The 16,719-nt window shown below is 31.6% G+C and overlaps 1 protein-coding gene across 1 annotated transcript in view; it reads left to right on the plus strand.

Annotated features, from left to right (window-relative positions):
* LOC126883787 (acetylcholinesterase-like) overlaps positions 1-16,719 on the plus strand; it is a 168,797-nt gene that overhangs the window by 17,473 nt on the left and 134,605 nt on the right. Inside the window, exon 3 of the mRNA XM_050649456.1 lies at positions 2,825-2,977. Within this exon, the coding sequence (XP_050505413.1) occupies positions 2,825-2,977 (153 nt within the window). The remainder of the gene's footprint in view (positions 1-2,824; positions 2,978-16,719) is intronic.

Below are 16,719 nucleotides of genomic sequence, written 5' to 3' on the forward strand. Positions count from 1 at the left end.
ATAGCTTAAGGGTGTCTAGTCGGACAAACTTTGATATATGGGAACACTGGAACAGGGGAAGTTTTAATTGTGGGACGGGTTAAAAATTTGGAACGGTCAGACCACGGAAACGGCACATGTATTTTGTCCGACAGAACAAACTTAAACTCTCCGAACAGAGATTAAACTCTCATACAAAAATCAGACTGCTATTTACTTATCACCAAATGGGCGTTTTAATGAGTGGAACATGTAGAATATGTCAAATGACAGGAATTATGACAGGTGATAAATAGCAATCTGATCTTTGCATGAGAGTTTAATCTCTGTTCGGAGAGTTTAAATCTATTCTGTCGGACAAAATAAATGTGCCGTTTTCGTGGTCTGACCGTTCGAAATTTTTAATCTGTTCCACAATTAAAACTTCCCCTGTTCCAGTATTCTCATATATCAAAGATTATCCGACTAGACACCCTTACCAAATTTTCAGCTTGCTATTAATCAACTTTTTTTTATACGCGGGATCCAGACCTATAAAGTCTGATCATTAATCAGAAACTAGTGTAATGACAAAGATAAGAAAAGTAATGAAAATACCATTATCAGTAGTAATTGCACAAGAGCTCTAATATTATCGAATTTTTCCCGAGTGACCCTTTGACAGTTTTAATTTCACGACCCGAAAGGGAGTGAAATTATGTCAAAGTATCACGAGAGCAAAAATTCGATATAATTTTAAAGATCGAGTGCAATTTGTTGCGATTATTTCATGAATAAAACTGTTTGTTCAAACAACAATTTTATTATAATTTATTTATGTAAGTACAGTTAGTACAATTAAACACACAGTTGTTATAAATATTTGACAATTGAGAGTCATCACTTTTATAATTTTTAAAACATTAATTGTCATTAATGTCACTGACTATATTTTTTAGTAGCAACGAAGGGCATCTGACGTAATATACTTGACGACGGGATATTATCAGTAGTAATTGCACAAGAGCTCTAAAATTCTATATTAATTTTAGAGATCGAGTGCAATTTGTTGCGATTATGTCATGAATAAAACTGTTCAAAACCAAAATTTTATTGTAATTTATTTATGTAATTACAAATTAATACTGTTAAACACACAGTTGATATAAAATATTTTACGGTTGAAAATCATCACTTTTATAACCTTTAAAACATTAATTGTCATTAATGTCACTGAATGTATTTTTTCGTAGCAACGAAGGGCATCTGACTTAATATACTTAACGACGTTATATTATCAAAAATTGTCACCTTAATTTGCATTTCTGTAGCTTTCTATTGGTCAGAATCTCCTATGAATGAAATAATCAAAAATTATCGGGTATAATATCACAAGAGAGTGAGAATAAATTGAAAATAATGCGACAGTTTTTCGAAAATTTGTTGTCTGGCAATAGACACGAGAGCTCGCAGGGCTTGAGTGGCTATTGCCCAATGACAACAAATTTGAGTAAAAATGAAGCATTATTTTCTTATTTATTCTTACTGTCGTGTGATATTCGTAAGATTATTTTTTAATACGTTTATTATGGATATTTTCTTAAATGTGAAAATTATTGTCAAAACTAGGAAACTGGTTGCCATTAAACAGAAACAATCTACTTAAAAAAATTCTATCGGTAATTTTCTACAGTAGATAATTCTCAGTCTCAGTATAATTTTAATCTGATTGGACAGAATTAAACACGTGATCAAATGTCTTACTATACAATTGGAAGTTAAAATCATTAAAAAATAATCAGTTTAATTTTTATTTCTGTAGCTTTTTATTGGTCAGAATCTCCTATGAATGAAATAATCTACATAATATATTGGATATCGTTCGTGTGAGAAAGGTGCTTTAAAAATTAAGTTGGTACCTATGTATTATATATCTCTATTAAATTTTAATAGTCCATTCACTCATAGTAGAATATTGCAATAACTCCGAATTTTAAAGAACAGCTTGGATTAACATGAGATTTGGCATACACGTAGCTAACATGTCATAGCAAAAAAGTATTTTTCCGATGTGTACTTTGGTCATAAATTAAGCAATATTGCATTCCAGAATGTATATTTGGTCGAAAAATGGCATATATCCACAAATTTGAAAGACAAACAAGATATATAAACGCTCATAATTTATCTAAATTTAAGTGCCAATATTCTGCCATTTGTAAATAATGATTTAGTTTTTTTTATTCTACTTTGATATATACCTGTGTCGGCATAAGTCAGTCAACAAATTTGCAATAAGACAAAAAATGCAGCGTTAAAATGAATTTAATCAAATAAATTGCAAAAAAAATTCGACAACGGGTTACTGCAAGTGTTCAAATTGATGCTCATATTGCTCACTGTATTTACTGCAACGTTTTGCAACGGAGAGGCAGGTCCGGTGAAGGACGTCAAGCTGCCGGGAAGATTATCAACTTCTTCTTCAATTTCAGTTTTGGAGGTCGGGAAGGGTGCATGGTACTAGTGCAAAAACCGGGGTCATTAAGAAGGCCAGGAAAAAATCACAGGGTGTTAGGTCATAGGACCGTGTTGGCCACTCAACGATTCTTCGTCTGCTTAACCATTCTCAAAAATGAACATTAAGCTACTCCCGCACACATCGCAGGTTCGCGAGTGCCCACATGACCATATTTTTTCCCACGCAAATCTTCAAGCATTTCCAGGTAACTTTTGCCCATTACGTTACCCTCAAAACATTTTTCGATAGCGTTGCCTGACTTATGCTGACTCTCGTATTAAAAATATAATTATAACAATATTTTTCAAATGATGAACCTAACCATTGCAGCTATATTTTTATTTGCAGTATACTAACTGGGAACAAGTCCACGATGGATATCTAAACCAAAAAATGATCGGAGACGTTGTAGGTGATTATTTCTTCGTGTGCCCAACGAACGACTTTGCTGAATTGGCGGCAGAGAGAGGCATGAAAGTTTATTACTACTATTTTACTCACGTAAGTTTCCAGACTTTATATATATGTTACGACGTAGTAAAACATCCCTAGGTCGGGCGATGACATTTATTTACAATCTATTTACTTCAATTTTACGGCCAGTTTGCTAATAAAATGTGAAATGGATATTTAACAAAAAACAATCCTACGTTTAGGTGCTGTTTAACGGATATTTAGGTGATATTGCTTCCAATTTTGTTTTAATAAATAAATTGATAATTTTTGGTTATAAATTTAATGTTGGTATACAGTATGTCCCTGTAAGTTGTGTCCATAGGGAAAACTTTTTTATCATTAATTTTATGAAAAAAAGTTATTCTTTATAAAAAGCTGCGCATGGTCCAAAACCTAAGATTCAACCATCAGATATCAAATTTTATGAATGTTATACGAGGTATGTCAAAAAGTTTGAATTTCACTCAAGAGTAAAGTAGCTTTATTTTTCACAATATTGCAAATTGCTATTATGAGAAGTTGTTTGGGATTAAAAACTATATTATTCTAATATGCAATTACATCCTTCTTATTGAATTTTTTTTTGAAAAATTATGGATAACTAACATTATTTTCAGTTATTTTAATTCTGATAACGGTTTTATTATTAATTTGACAAAAAAAGTGATGCTTAATAAAAAGTTTTGGATGGTCTAAAACCTAAAATACAACCATCTTATATTAAATTTTATCAATTTTATACGAGGTATACGAGGTTAAGGATGCCTAAGATCATAGCTTATATAAATACATATCGATATCTCCAGTTGAATCTACAAGGCAAGATCGAAGGCAAATGACGCCCTGGACGTACACGTGTATCAGGGTTGGCCAATCTTAGAAATCGACTGGTCCAACGTCAACTAATGATCTATCTCGAACTGCTGTGAATAGAATAAGACAGGATGATGTGATGGCCAACATCACTAAAAAATAGGTACCTTTATAAGAAAAAGAAATTTGGTACGCTTTATTTTTGTTTAATGTATTATAGAATCTACTCTAAATTATTTGTGGATATTAGTAGATTAATATGCAATTAGGCTGTTACAATAATAAAAACATTCAGATCTTCTGTATATACTATAAAAAAGCCTTTGATAATGTTAAATCTAATAAAACCCGGACGGACCAAGTGTAAGATTAGTACAAAAATTTTACTACAATCGGCGAGCAGCAGTCAAAATTTCAGAAGTAGAAATTCTGAGAAAAGGCGGACCAAGAATCTATACAAAGTTGGCCATTACAAATACTTCACCCTAACATGTGGCATATCAGGGCGATGTATCATGAAAAATTATCAGTTTATTGATAGGGTGTATTGAAGGGGTGTACTCTTAGAAACTGAACATGTCATGTAAAAAAATTCATTAAAACAAATTAATTAATAGGAAACTTAATTAAATGTGCCATAAATAAAATAAACTACAAAATTTAATAAAGTTATAACTCAAAACAGTTTACTCATCAGCTATATTTATTTAACTCAATATTGAAAATTATATCTACCAACGTCCATACAATATAGGAAGTCCAGAGGAGTTAACTGAGGAGATCTTACTGGCAAGTCAACAAAACCTTTTCGTTCATTTCCTGGTCTAGCAAACGGTTTATTAATTCTTACTTTTATGCTATAATGTGGAGGTGTGAATTCTTGTTGAAAAAACAAATAAATCATTTTATGCCTTCCTGTTATTATTTTCGATTATCTCTGTAAAAACAGGACCAACTGTGTTCTCTCATAATTCTAAATGCGTTTTCGTTAAAATTTTGTCTAGAAAAACAATTATTATTAAATATAAACTTTGGATTACTATTTTTATTCTCATAGTTTCACAAATCTGTAGTCGCCGGATAATCTTTATTTATCTCTTGTACCAATTGTCTTTTTAGACCAGGGCGCATCTGTAAAAATATTAGTACATTTGGACGTTGAGAGGTGACTCAAATTTTTTTGCAGAAATTGCTTGAAAATAACTCAATTAATAATATTTGATTTACCCTCCCTCTCAAAAAGGTTCGGAACATTGCTTAAATAATCAGAATGTCAAAAAACGAAGGAAAAATTCGATTTTCTTCTTCGTTTTTTGATTATAACTTTAAGAGTATTCATTTCCGAGAAAAGTTGTATTGACATAAAAGTTGTGTAATTAAATTTCCTATAATATAGAGTTGGTTGAAAATTTAAAACATAGTCACCCTTGTTGCAAAATAGCAATAATTGGTAAAAAACTATACAAAAACAAGTATTCGCATTTTACGTTTTTCAACCATTTATGTTAAACTTAGGACCTTCAAATTTCACCCAGAAAAACTATATGATATAGTTAAGTAATACTGTAAATTTCATTAAGAGCGGTTCAAGAGATTTTGCAAAATAAATTTTGCAATCCAGCTTTCGCAAAAAAATTCATTTTTTCAAACTGGTACAGGACTGAAAATAAAGCAGATAGCAAGTTGACATTTTTTTGCTTATAGAAGTGTACTGTACCTTTCATTTTCAATTTTCAAAACTAAAATCGATTAACCACCACGGCGTCAGGATTTTTTTTAAATAAACATTAATTATTGGTGTTGCGCGCAGGACACCGGATAGTTTGCTCTGATTGGGCATTCCAATGACCTTTGATAATTATTGACACATTTTAATTTTTATTACATTTCGATATAAATAAATAAATTTGTTTATTGCAAAATAAAAACACATACTCTATCCTTTGAAATAACACTTTTTTTAGCAAAAACTTTCTTTGTTCATATATTTTAACTTGAGAATAAATGTTTATTATTTTTAAACATATACAATTGTTTAAACAATATTTCACAAACAATAATAAAATTCAAAACAGAAGTAAAAACTTCGAGATGTATTCTGGTATAAAATCGTTTATTTAAAAACTATAAAATGTCATCGAATGCAGAACGTTTTCGTTCTAAACAGAACATCTTCAGTGCCTAGAATGAAGTATTTCCACGTTAGATTAAAGCAAAAGGTTAAAAATGTGACTGTTAAAATGAAAAATGTGGGAATACTTACATCCTACCGAGTATTTTGAAACTAGCACACCGTAAATAGTGTTAACATCATCATATATGGTTTACATAATGTAATATGTTAAAATGTTATGACTACAAGTCGATGTTAATGGATAAAGTGGAACACATGCTAAAAGGGTGCCATGGTTCCCTGCTCGAAGATACTAGGTACTTGCCAATTCAATGGGCACAGACCAACTGAGAAATTGTGAAGTGGATATACAATTTGACAAGGGTGACATGACATGACAAGATAAAGCCAATTTTTGGTTAAAGTTTCATTTGATTTTGGATTTTTTAATAAAATGCGAAGGTTTGTCTGCAAAAATAATTTAAATTATTTGAATAATAAAATATACTGTAAAGTTTAAATTAGCAACTCTCTATTCCAGAATAACTTATAGATTCATTAAATTTAATGCAGATATATTACGTGGTTTAAGTTGTGACGTCATCGGATGTGAAATGACGAGATGAAAGTTGAGTTTGTTGAAACAAGGAAATACACTACATAATAAGATAATTAGACTTGCATGGAAAAACAAAGCTAAACAAGCCGAGAAAACCAGAATTTAAGAGTGTTTTTATGTGATGAAATGTTGGTTGCCTAACAAGGCAAGCAGGCAACAGGTTGAATGTAAACGGTAGAATATTGCAAGAAAACAGTATATATACAAAAGGTGGCTATTTATTGTGTTAAATTTATTATTATACTATTGTAATGAATAATTATGTCTGTTAAAAGTTGGAAAATAGTTGTTAAAAAATTAAATAACTAAAGATTACTGTTAGTGAGGTAGATATATGTGTGACGGATATGATTGTATATAGTATTGTGAAATGAATGAGAGTATGTAATAATATAATAAAATTAAACTATGTGACCTAAAGTCTAATTCATCTTTATGTAGTTTTGAAAGGACTGAATGAATTGAAAGTAATGTATCTTGATATTCCACCAACGTGGAATAGTGAATAAAATAATTAAAATGAGAGCTACCAATATAGGTCAAATTGTGTGTTGGTGTCAGTATGTAAAGAAGAATCTAAATTGAATGAGTATATGAAATAGAAAAGTATGAGATTGATTTCTATTGGTGATAGTGGAGTGAACAGACTGAACTAAATGAAATATATTTAAGTGCACAAACTTTATGAACGTATGTGATTGTAACTGAAATCAAACAAATGAAAAATGTGAAAAATTTTTTTATTTTAAATTGGGATAAATGGATATTGGAAGTTGCCTGATACGAATGGAAATGAAAAGATAGATGAAAAAAAAAAGAAGAATAGTGAATGCAATAAAACTTAAATGTTATAATCTGAAAGAAGTTTGACTGAATGGGTCGTAATGGATATAGGTGTGCAGTATCCTATTGTTCAGTGAAGTCTAAGAATCTAAAAAGAAAGAAGTGACAGAATGTTACTAAGTAAGGAAAGTGATATATATGACAGACCAGAGTGATTGGATGTATGGTGTTATTTATTATTGTAAGCGGAGATGAGAAAAAAATGAGTAAGTAACATAACAGGCAACAGGATAAGGGAGTGTGAAGAACATTCCAAAGAGACAATATACCAGACCGATTTAAGGATTAATAATAATAAGAGGCATTTAAATAAATTATGAAAGAAGTGGTGAGATGAGATATAGAGGACCTGAAAAAGAGACAGAGACACAAGGTCAGACCAGAAATGAATAGGAGTGGAGGAAAATATGAAGGATAGGAAAATAGAAGAATCAAAACTGTGTTAGGGATGGGATGGTGGGGGAGGCAGCCATGAAGTTGAAAAGAAATGCAAGTTGAGATATGTGTTAATGGGTGATTAGTATGGAAAGAGAAGACTGTTAAACTAGTGGGGTAGTGGAAAAAGAGGGGGAGGGGGAAATGGAGAATAGGAGTATAGGGGTAGGGGGGTGAGAGGAATAATGAGAGAAAACTAGGGTTGGATTAAGGGAATAGTTGTCGATGGATAGGAGTGAAAGGACGATTTAAAGTTGTTTGACGATTAACGCAATTGGGGCTGGTCCTCATGTCTCTGGAAATCTCGAGGTCCTCGTACAAATCCAGGCGTAGATTGTTTCTGTCTTGGATGTTATGAATTAATTTAACACCATCAGGGATGTCAAGATGATGATTATTAACTTTCAAATGATGGGAAAAGGCTGATGTAGTGTCTCTTTTAGAATGTTCAGCAGATCTGGTTGAGAGTGATCTGTAAGTCCTGCCGATGTAAGAGGCATCACAATCAGAACAAGTCAGTCTATAAACACCACTACGATTCATATAGTGTATTGTATCCTTAGTATTTGTCAAAAAGTGGCCAAGGGTATTTCCAACTTTGAAAGAAATATGTATATTCTCAGAAGAGTTAGATACAATACGTTTAATCTTTTCAGATAGATGTGGGTTATGATATGGTAGTGACCTGTAAATAGCAGAAGATGAAGATGACTGATGGAAAGCAGAATTTTGAAGCAATTTAGATTCTCTTTTACGGATGAGTTTATCTATTATAGAGGGATCGTAACCATTGTTGACAGCTATTTGTTTTATAATGTTGAGTTCTTTGTTGAACGAATCTGTTGACATAGGTATAGAGAAAAGTCTGTGTATGAAGCTTCTGAAAGCTGCTAGTTTGTGTGATAGAGGATGATTAGAAGAAAAATGAATTACATGGTCAGTTTGGGTGGGTTTACGAAAGATACCAAAGTTGAATTGGTTGTTAAGTCTGGTAATAGATAAATCAAGGAAATTAATGGCCTGAGAAGATTCTAGTTCCATGGTAAATTTGATATTAGGGTGAATTAAGTTAATTTTAAGAAGTAGTTGTTGAGCTGAGTCATGATGTCCAGCGATGAAGACCAAACAGTCATCTACGTAACGAAACCAATGTAAAATTTCTGGATTTTTCATAATGTGATTGGACTCTAAATGATCCATAAAGACATCAGCTAGGAATGGGGATAAGCAACTGCCCATTGCTAAACCATCTGGTTGTTTATAGAATTTGTTGTTGAATTGAAAGAAATCTTGAGATAGACATAATTCAAGGATATCTAGTATCGGTGAAATGACATTGGGCTGAAAAGACTTGTTGACTAAGAGTGATTTTACCAGACTTAAAGTTTCGATTTTGGGCACTGAAGTAAATAGGTTGCTTACATCAAAAGAAAGCATAGTTATGTCTGGATTGAGATTGATGAGTTGAAGTTTATCAACTAATTGGTATGAATTTGATACAGTAAAACGGGGTGTGAAGTTGATTAAATTTTTTAAGGTGTTAAGTATGAATTTTGATAAAATAGATACTGGAGTGTTAATGAAACTGACGACAGGACGTATAGGAATTCCAACTTTATGTATCTTGGGTAAACCGTACAACCTCGGAATAAGAGGGTTGGCAGGCAGTTTGTTGTAAGGGGCCTCATAATTGGATAAAAATTCAGAGTGTTTTTTGATGTTATCTTTCAATTTACTTATGAATCTCTTGGAAGGATCAGTTGGTAAAATAATGAAATGGTTGTCATCTAGAAAAGATGAAACTTTATTGTTGTAAGTATCACGGTCTAGAATAACCAAACAATTACCTTTATCAGCTTTAGAAAAAATTAGGTTGTGATTAGCAATTTTATGTTTAATTGATTTAAGAGTTTTGAGATGAGATTGAGCTTGTTTAAATGATAGATTATCAATAAAAGAAGAGTTCTGAGAAGAAGAAGAATTTGAAGATGAAGAAATCTTATTTTTATATTTATTTATGTAACGGTAACAGGAATTTCTAGTTGACGTTCTTTGTGAAAGAGATAATGAAAGGTTTTGGATTACTACATCTGTCTCAATAGATAGACTCTCAAGATCGTGTAAAGATAAATCTTTAGGGACGGAGTATTTGAGACCATAGTTTAATAATTTAATTTCATCTGTTGAAAAGCTGATATCGGTAAGGTTCTTTATTCTAGGATGGAATTGAAAATCTGAAAACTTTTTATTGTTATTTCTATCCTGAGAGGCTTGATCATATACAGTTTTGTCTCTAATGAGATTAATAAGCTTGTTATGTACTCTATTGAATTTAATTGTGTTAGAAGCATCTACCTTGTCATGCACATCTGTCAAAAAATTATTGAAGTTAATGAATCCTATAATATCGAGCAAAGAATCATACATTACCTTAAGCTTACAATTGATGTAATTAAGTTTACTATAATGTGAACATATCTCTTTTTTCATAAGTTTTATCTGTAGTGAAGTCCTGATGTTGGGTGGTACATTTTTTGATGTCCTGACTATACTAAAAGTTGGAAAAACTTTGAATTTGAGACACTGTTGAATAAACCATATATCGAGTTTCAAGTTGTTTCGTCGTGTTGCTAGTCGCAAATACTGAAGAGCCAAATTGACCATACTGTCATTAATAAAAAATCAATGGGAAAATCCCAATAGTTGGCTGTATACCATAGTTTAAAAAACCAATACAGAAGTAAAAACTTCGAGATGTATTCTGGTATAAAATCGTTTATTTAAAAACTATAAAATGTCATCGAATGCAGAACGTTTTCGTTCTAAACAGAACATCTTCAGTGCCTAGAATGAAGTATTTCCACGTTAGATTAAAGCAAAAGGTTAAAAATGTGACTGTTAAAATGAAAAATGTGGGAATACTTACATCCTACCGAGTATTTTGAAACTAGCACACCGTAAATAGTGTTAACATCATCATATATGGTTTACATAATGTAATATGTTAAAATGTTATGACTACAAGTCGATGTTAATGGATAAAGTGGAACACATGCTAAAAGGGTGCCATGGTTCCCTGCTCGAAGATACTAGGTACTTGCCAATTCAATGGGCACAGACCAACTGAGAAATTTTGAAGTGGATATACAATTTGACAAGGGTGACATGACATGACAAGATAAAGCCAATTTTTGGTTAAAGTTTCATTTGATTTTGGATTTTTTAATAAAATGCGAAGGTTTGTCTGCAAAAATAATTTAAATTATTTGAATAATAAACTATACTGTAAAGTTTAAATTAGCAACTCTCTATTCCAGAATAACTTATAGATTCATTAAATTTAATGCAGATATATTACGTGGTTTAAGTTGTGACGTCATCGGATGTGAAATGACGAGATGAAAGTTGAGTTTGTTGAAACAAGGAAATACACTACATAATAAGATAATTAGACTTGCATGGAAAAACAAAGCTAAACAAGCCGAGAAAACCAGAATTTAAGAGTGTTTTTATGTGATGAGTTGGTTGCCTAACAAGGCAAGCAGGCAACAGGTTGAATGTAAACGGTAGAATATTGCAAGAAAACAGTATATATACAAAAGGTGGCTATTTATTGTGTTAAATTTATTATTATACTATTGTAATGAATAATTATGTCTGTTAAAAGTTGGAAAATAGTTGTTAAAAAATTAAATAACTAAAGATTACTGTTAGTGAGGTAGATATATGTGTGACGGATATGATTGTATATAGTATTGTGAAATGAATGAGAGTATGTAATAATATAATAAAATTAAACTATGTGACCTAAAGTCTAATTCATCTTTATGTAGTTTTGAAAGGACTGAATGAATTGAAAGTAATGTATCTTGATATTCCACCAACGTGGAATAGTGAATAAAATAATTAAAATGAGAGCTACCAATATAGGTCAAATTGTGTGTTGGTGTCAGTATGTAAAGAAGAACATACATACTGACACCAACACACAATTTGACCTATATTGGTAGCTCTCATTTTAATTATTTTATTCACTATTCCACGTTGGTGGAATATCAAGATACATTACTTTCAATTCATTCAGTCCTTTCAAAACTACATAAAGATGAATTAGACTTTAGGTCACATAGTTTAATTTTATTATATTATTACATACTCTCATTCATTTCACAATACTATATACAATCATATCCGTCACACATATATCTACCTCACTAACAGTAATCTTTAGTTATTTAATTTTTTAACAACTATTTTCCAACTTTTAACAGACATAATTATTCATTACAATAGTATAATAATAAATTTAACACAATAAATAGCCACCTTTTGTATATATACTGTTTTCTTGCAATATTCTACCGTTTACATTCAACCTGTTGCCTGCTTGCCTTGTTAGGCAACCAACATTTCATCACATAAAAACACTCTTAAATTCTGGTTTTCTCGGCTTGTTTAGCTTTGTTTTTCCATGCAAGTCTAATTATCTTATTATGTAGTGTATTTCCTTGTTTCAACAAACTCAACTTTCATCTCGTCATTTCACATCCGATGACGTCACAACTTAAACCACGTAATATATCTGCATTAAATTTAATGAATCTATAAGTTATTCTGGAATAGAGAGTTGCTAATTTAAACTTTACAGTATATTTTATTATTCAAATAATTTAAATTATTTTTGCAGACAAACCTTCGCATTTTATTAAAAAATCCAAAATCAAATGAAACTTTAACCAAAAATTGGCTTTATCTTGTCATGTCATGTCACCCTTGTCAAATTGTATATCCACTTCACAATTTCTCAGTTGGTCTGTGCCCATTGAATTGGCAAGTACCTAGTATCTTCGAGCAGGGAACCATGGCACCCTTTTAGCATGTGTTCCACTTTATCCATTAACATCGACTTGTAGTCATAACATTTTAACATATTACATTATGTAAACCATATATGATGATGTTAACACTATTTACGGTGTGCTAGTTTCAAAATACTCGGTAGGATGTAAGTATTCCCACATTTTTCATTTTAACAGTCACATTTTTAACCTTTTGCTTTAATCTAACGTGGAAATACTTCATTCTAGACACTGAAGATGTTCTGTTTAGAACGAAAACGTTCTGCATTCGATGACATTTTATAGTTTTTAAATAAACGATTTTATACCAGAATACATCTCGAAGTTTTTACTTCTGTATTGGTTTTTTAAACTATGGTATACAGCCAACTATTGGGATTTTCCCATTGATTTTTTATTAATGACAGTATGGTCAATTTGGCTCTTCAGTATTTGCGACTAGCAACACGACGAAACAACTTGAAACTCGATATATGGTTTATTCAACAGTGTCTCAAATTCAAAGTTTTTCCAACTTTTAGTATAGTCAGGACATCAAAAAATGTACCACCCAACATCAGGACTTCACTACAGATAAAACTTATGAAAAAAGAGATATGTTCACATTATAGTAAACTTAATTACATCAATTGTAAGCTTAAGGTAATGTATGATTCTTTGCTCGATATTATAGGATTCATTAACTTCAATAATTTTTTGACAGATGTGCATGACAAGGTAGATGCTTCTAACACAATTAAATTCAATAGAGTACATAACAAGCTTATTAATCTCATTAGAGACAAAACTGTATATGATCAAGCCTCTCAGGATAGAAATAACAATAAAAAGTTTTCAGATTTTCAATTCCATCCTAGAATAAAGAACCTTACCGATATCAGCTTTTCAACAGATGAAATTAAATTATTAAACTATGGTCTCAAATACTCCGTCCCTAAAGATTTATCTTTACACGATCTTGAGAGTCTATCTATTGAGACAGATGTAGTAATCCAAAACCTTTCATTATCTCTTTCACAAAGAACGTCAACTAGAAATTCCTGTTACCGTTACATAAATAAATATAAAAATAAGATTTCTTCATCTTCAAATTCTTCTTCTTCTCAGAACTCTTCTTTTATTGATAATCTATCATTTAAACAAGCTCAATCTCATCTCAAAACTCTTAAATCAATTAAACATAAAATTGCTAATCACAACCTAATTTTTTCTAAAGCTGATAAAGGTAATTGTTTGGTTATTCTAGACCGTGATACTTACAACAATAAAGTTTCATCTTTTCTAGATGACAACCATTTCATTATTTTACCAACTGATCCTCCCAAGAGATTCATAAGTAAATTGAAAGATAACATCAAAAAACACTCTGAATTTTTATCCAATTATGAGGCCCCTTACAACAAACTGCCTGGCAACCCTCTTATTCCGAGGTTGTACGGTTTACCCAAGATACATAAAGTTGGAATTCCTATACGTCCTGTCGTCAGTTTCATTAACACTCCAGTATCTATTTTATCAAAATTCATACTTAACACCTTAAAAAATTTAATCAACTTCACACCCCGTTTTACTGTATCAAATTCATACCAATTAGTTGATAAACTTCAACTCATCAATCTCAATCCAGACATAACTATGCTTTCTTTTGATGTAAGCAACCTATTTACTTCAGTGCCCAAAATCGAAACTTTAAGTCTGGTAAAATCACTCTTAGTCAACAAGTCTTTTCAGCCCAATGTCATTTCACCGATACTAGATATCCTTGAATTATGTCTATCTCAAGATTTCTTTCAATTCAACAACAAATTCTATAAACAACCAGATGGTTTAGCAATGGGCAGTTGCTTATCCCCATTCCTAGCTGATGTCTTTATGGATCATTTAGAGTCCAATCACATTATGAAAAATCCAGAAATTTTACATTGGTTTCGTTACGTAGATGACTGTTTAGTCTTCATCGCTGACATCATGACTCAGCTCAACAACTACTTCTTAAAATTAACTTAATTCACCCTAATATCAAATTTACCATGGAACTAGAATCTTCTCAGGCCATTAATTTCCTTGATTTATCTATTACCAGACTTAACAACCAATTCAACTTTGGTATCTTTCGTAAACCCACCCAAACTGACCATGTAATTCATTTTTCTTCTAATCATCCTCTATCACACAAACTAGCAGCTTTCAGAAGCTTCATACACAGACTTTTCTCTATACCTATGTCAACAGATTCGTTCAACAAAGAACTCAACATTATAAAACAAATAGCTGTCAACAATGGTTACGATCCCTCTATAATAGATAAACTCATCCGTAAAAGAGAATCTAAATTGCTTCAAAATTCTGCTTTCCATCAGTCATCTTCATCTTCTGCTATTTACAGGTCACTACCATATCATAACCCACATCTATCTGAAAAGATTAAACGTATTGTATCTAACTCTTCTGAGAATATACATATTTCTTTCAAAGTTGGAAATACCCTTGGCCACTTTTTGACAAATACTAAGGATACAATACACTATATGAATCGTAGTGGTGTTTATAGACTGACTTGTTCTGATTGTGATGCCTCTTACATCGGCAGGACTTACAGATCACTCTCAACCAGATCTGCTGAACATTCTAAAAGAGACACTACATCAGCCTTTTCCCATCATTTGAAAGTTAATAATCATCATCTTGACATCCCTGATGGTGTTAAATTAATTCATAACATCCAAGACAGAAACAATCTACGCCTGGATTTGTACGAGGACCTCGAGATTTCCAGAGACATGAGGACCAGCCCCAATTGCGTTAATCGTCAAACAACTTTAAATCGTCCTTTCACTCCTATCCATCGACAACTATTCCCTTAATCCAACCCTAGTTTTCTCTCATTATTCCTCTCACCCCCCTACCCCTATACTCCTATTCTCCATTTCCCCCTCCCCCTCTTTTTCCACTACCCCACTAGTTTAACAGTCTTCTCTTTCCATACTAATCACCCATTAACACATATCTCAACTTGCATTTCTTTTCAACTTCATGGCTGCCTCCCCCACCATCCCATCCCTAACACAGTTTTGATTCTTCTATTTTCCTATCCTTCATATTTTCCTCCACTCCTATTCATTTCTGGTCTGACCTTGTGTCTCTGTCTCTTTTTCAGGTCCTCTATATCTCATCTCACCACTTCTTTCATAATTTATTTAAATGCCTCTTATTATTATTAATCCTTAAATCGGTCTGGTATATTGTCTCTTTGGAATGTTCTTCACACTCCCTTATCCTGTTGCCTGTTATGTTACTTACTCATTTTTTTCTCATCTCCGCTTACAATAATAAATAACACCATACATCCAATCACTCTGGTCTGTCATATATATCACTTTCCTTACTTAGTAACATTCTGTCACTTCTTTCTTTTTAGATTCTTAGACTTCACTGAACAATAGGATACTGCACACCTATATCCATTACGACCCATTCAGTCAAACTTCTTTCAGATTATAACATTTAAGTTTTATTGCATTCACTATTCTTCTTTTTTTTTTTTTTTTTTTTTTTTTTTCATCTATCTTTTCATTTCCATTCGTATCAGGCAACTTCCAATATCCATTTATCCCAATTTAAAATAAAAAAATTTTTCACATTTTTCATTTGTTTGATTTCAGTTACAATCACATACGTTCATAAAGTTTGCGCACTTAAATATATTTCATTTAGTTCAGTCTGTTCACTCCACTATCACCAATAGAAATCAATCTCATACTTTTCTATTTCATATACTCATTCAATTTAGATTCTTCTTTACATACTGACACCAACACACAATTTGACCTATATTGGTAGCTCTCATTTTAATTATTTTATTCACTATTCCACGTTGGTGGAATATCAAGATACATTACTTTCAATTCATTCAGTCCTTTCAAAACTACATAAAGATGAATTAGACTTTAGGTCACATAGTTTAATTTTATTATATTATTACATACTCTCATTCATTTCACAATACTATATACAATCATATCCGTCACACATATATCTACCTCACTAACAGTAATCTTTAGTTATTTAATTTTTTAACAACTATTTTCCAACTTTTAACAGACAT

Source organism: Diabrotica virgifera, chromosome 4 (genome assembly GCF_917563875.1).
Source record: "Diabrotica virgifera virgifera chromosome 4, PGI_DIABVI_V3a".
In the NCBI taxonomy this organism is placed as follows: Eukaryota; Metazoa; Arthropoda; class Insecta; order Coleoptera; family Chrysomelidae; genus Diabrotica; species Diabrotica virgifera.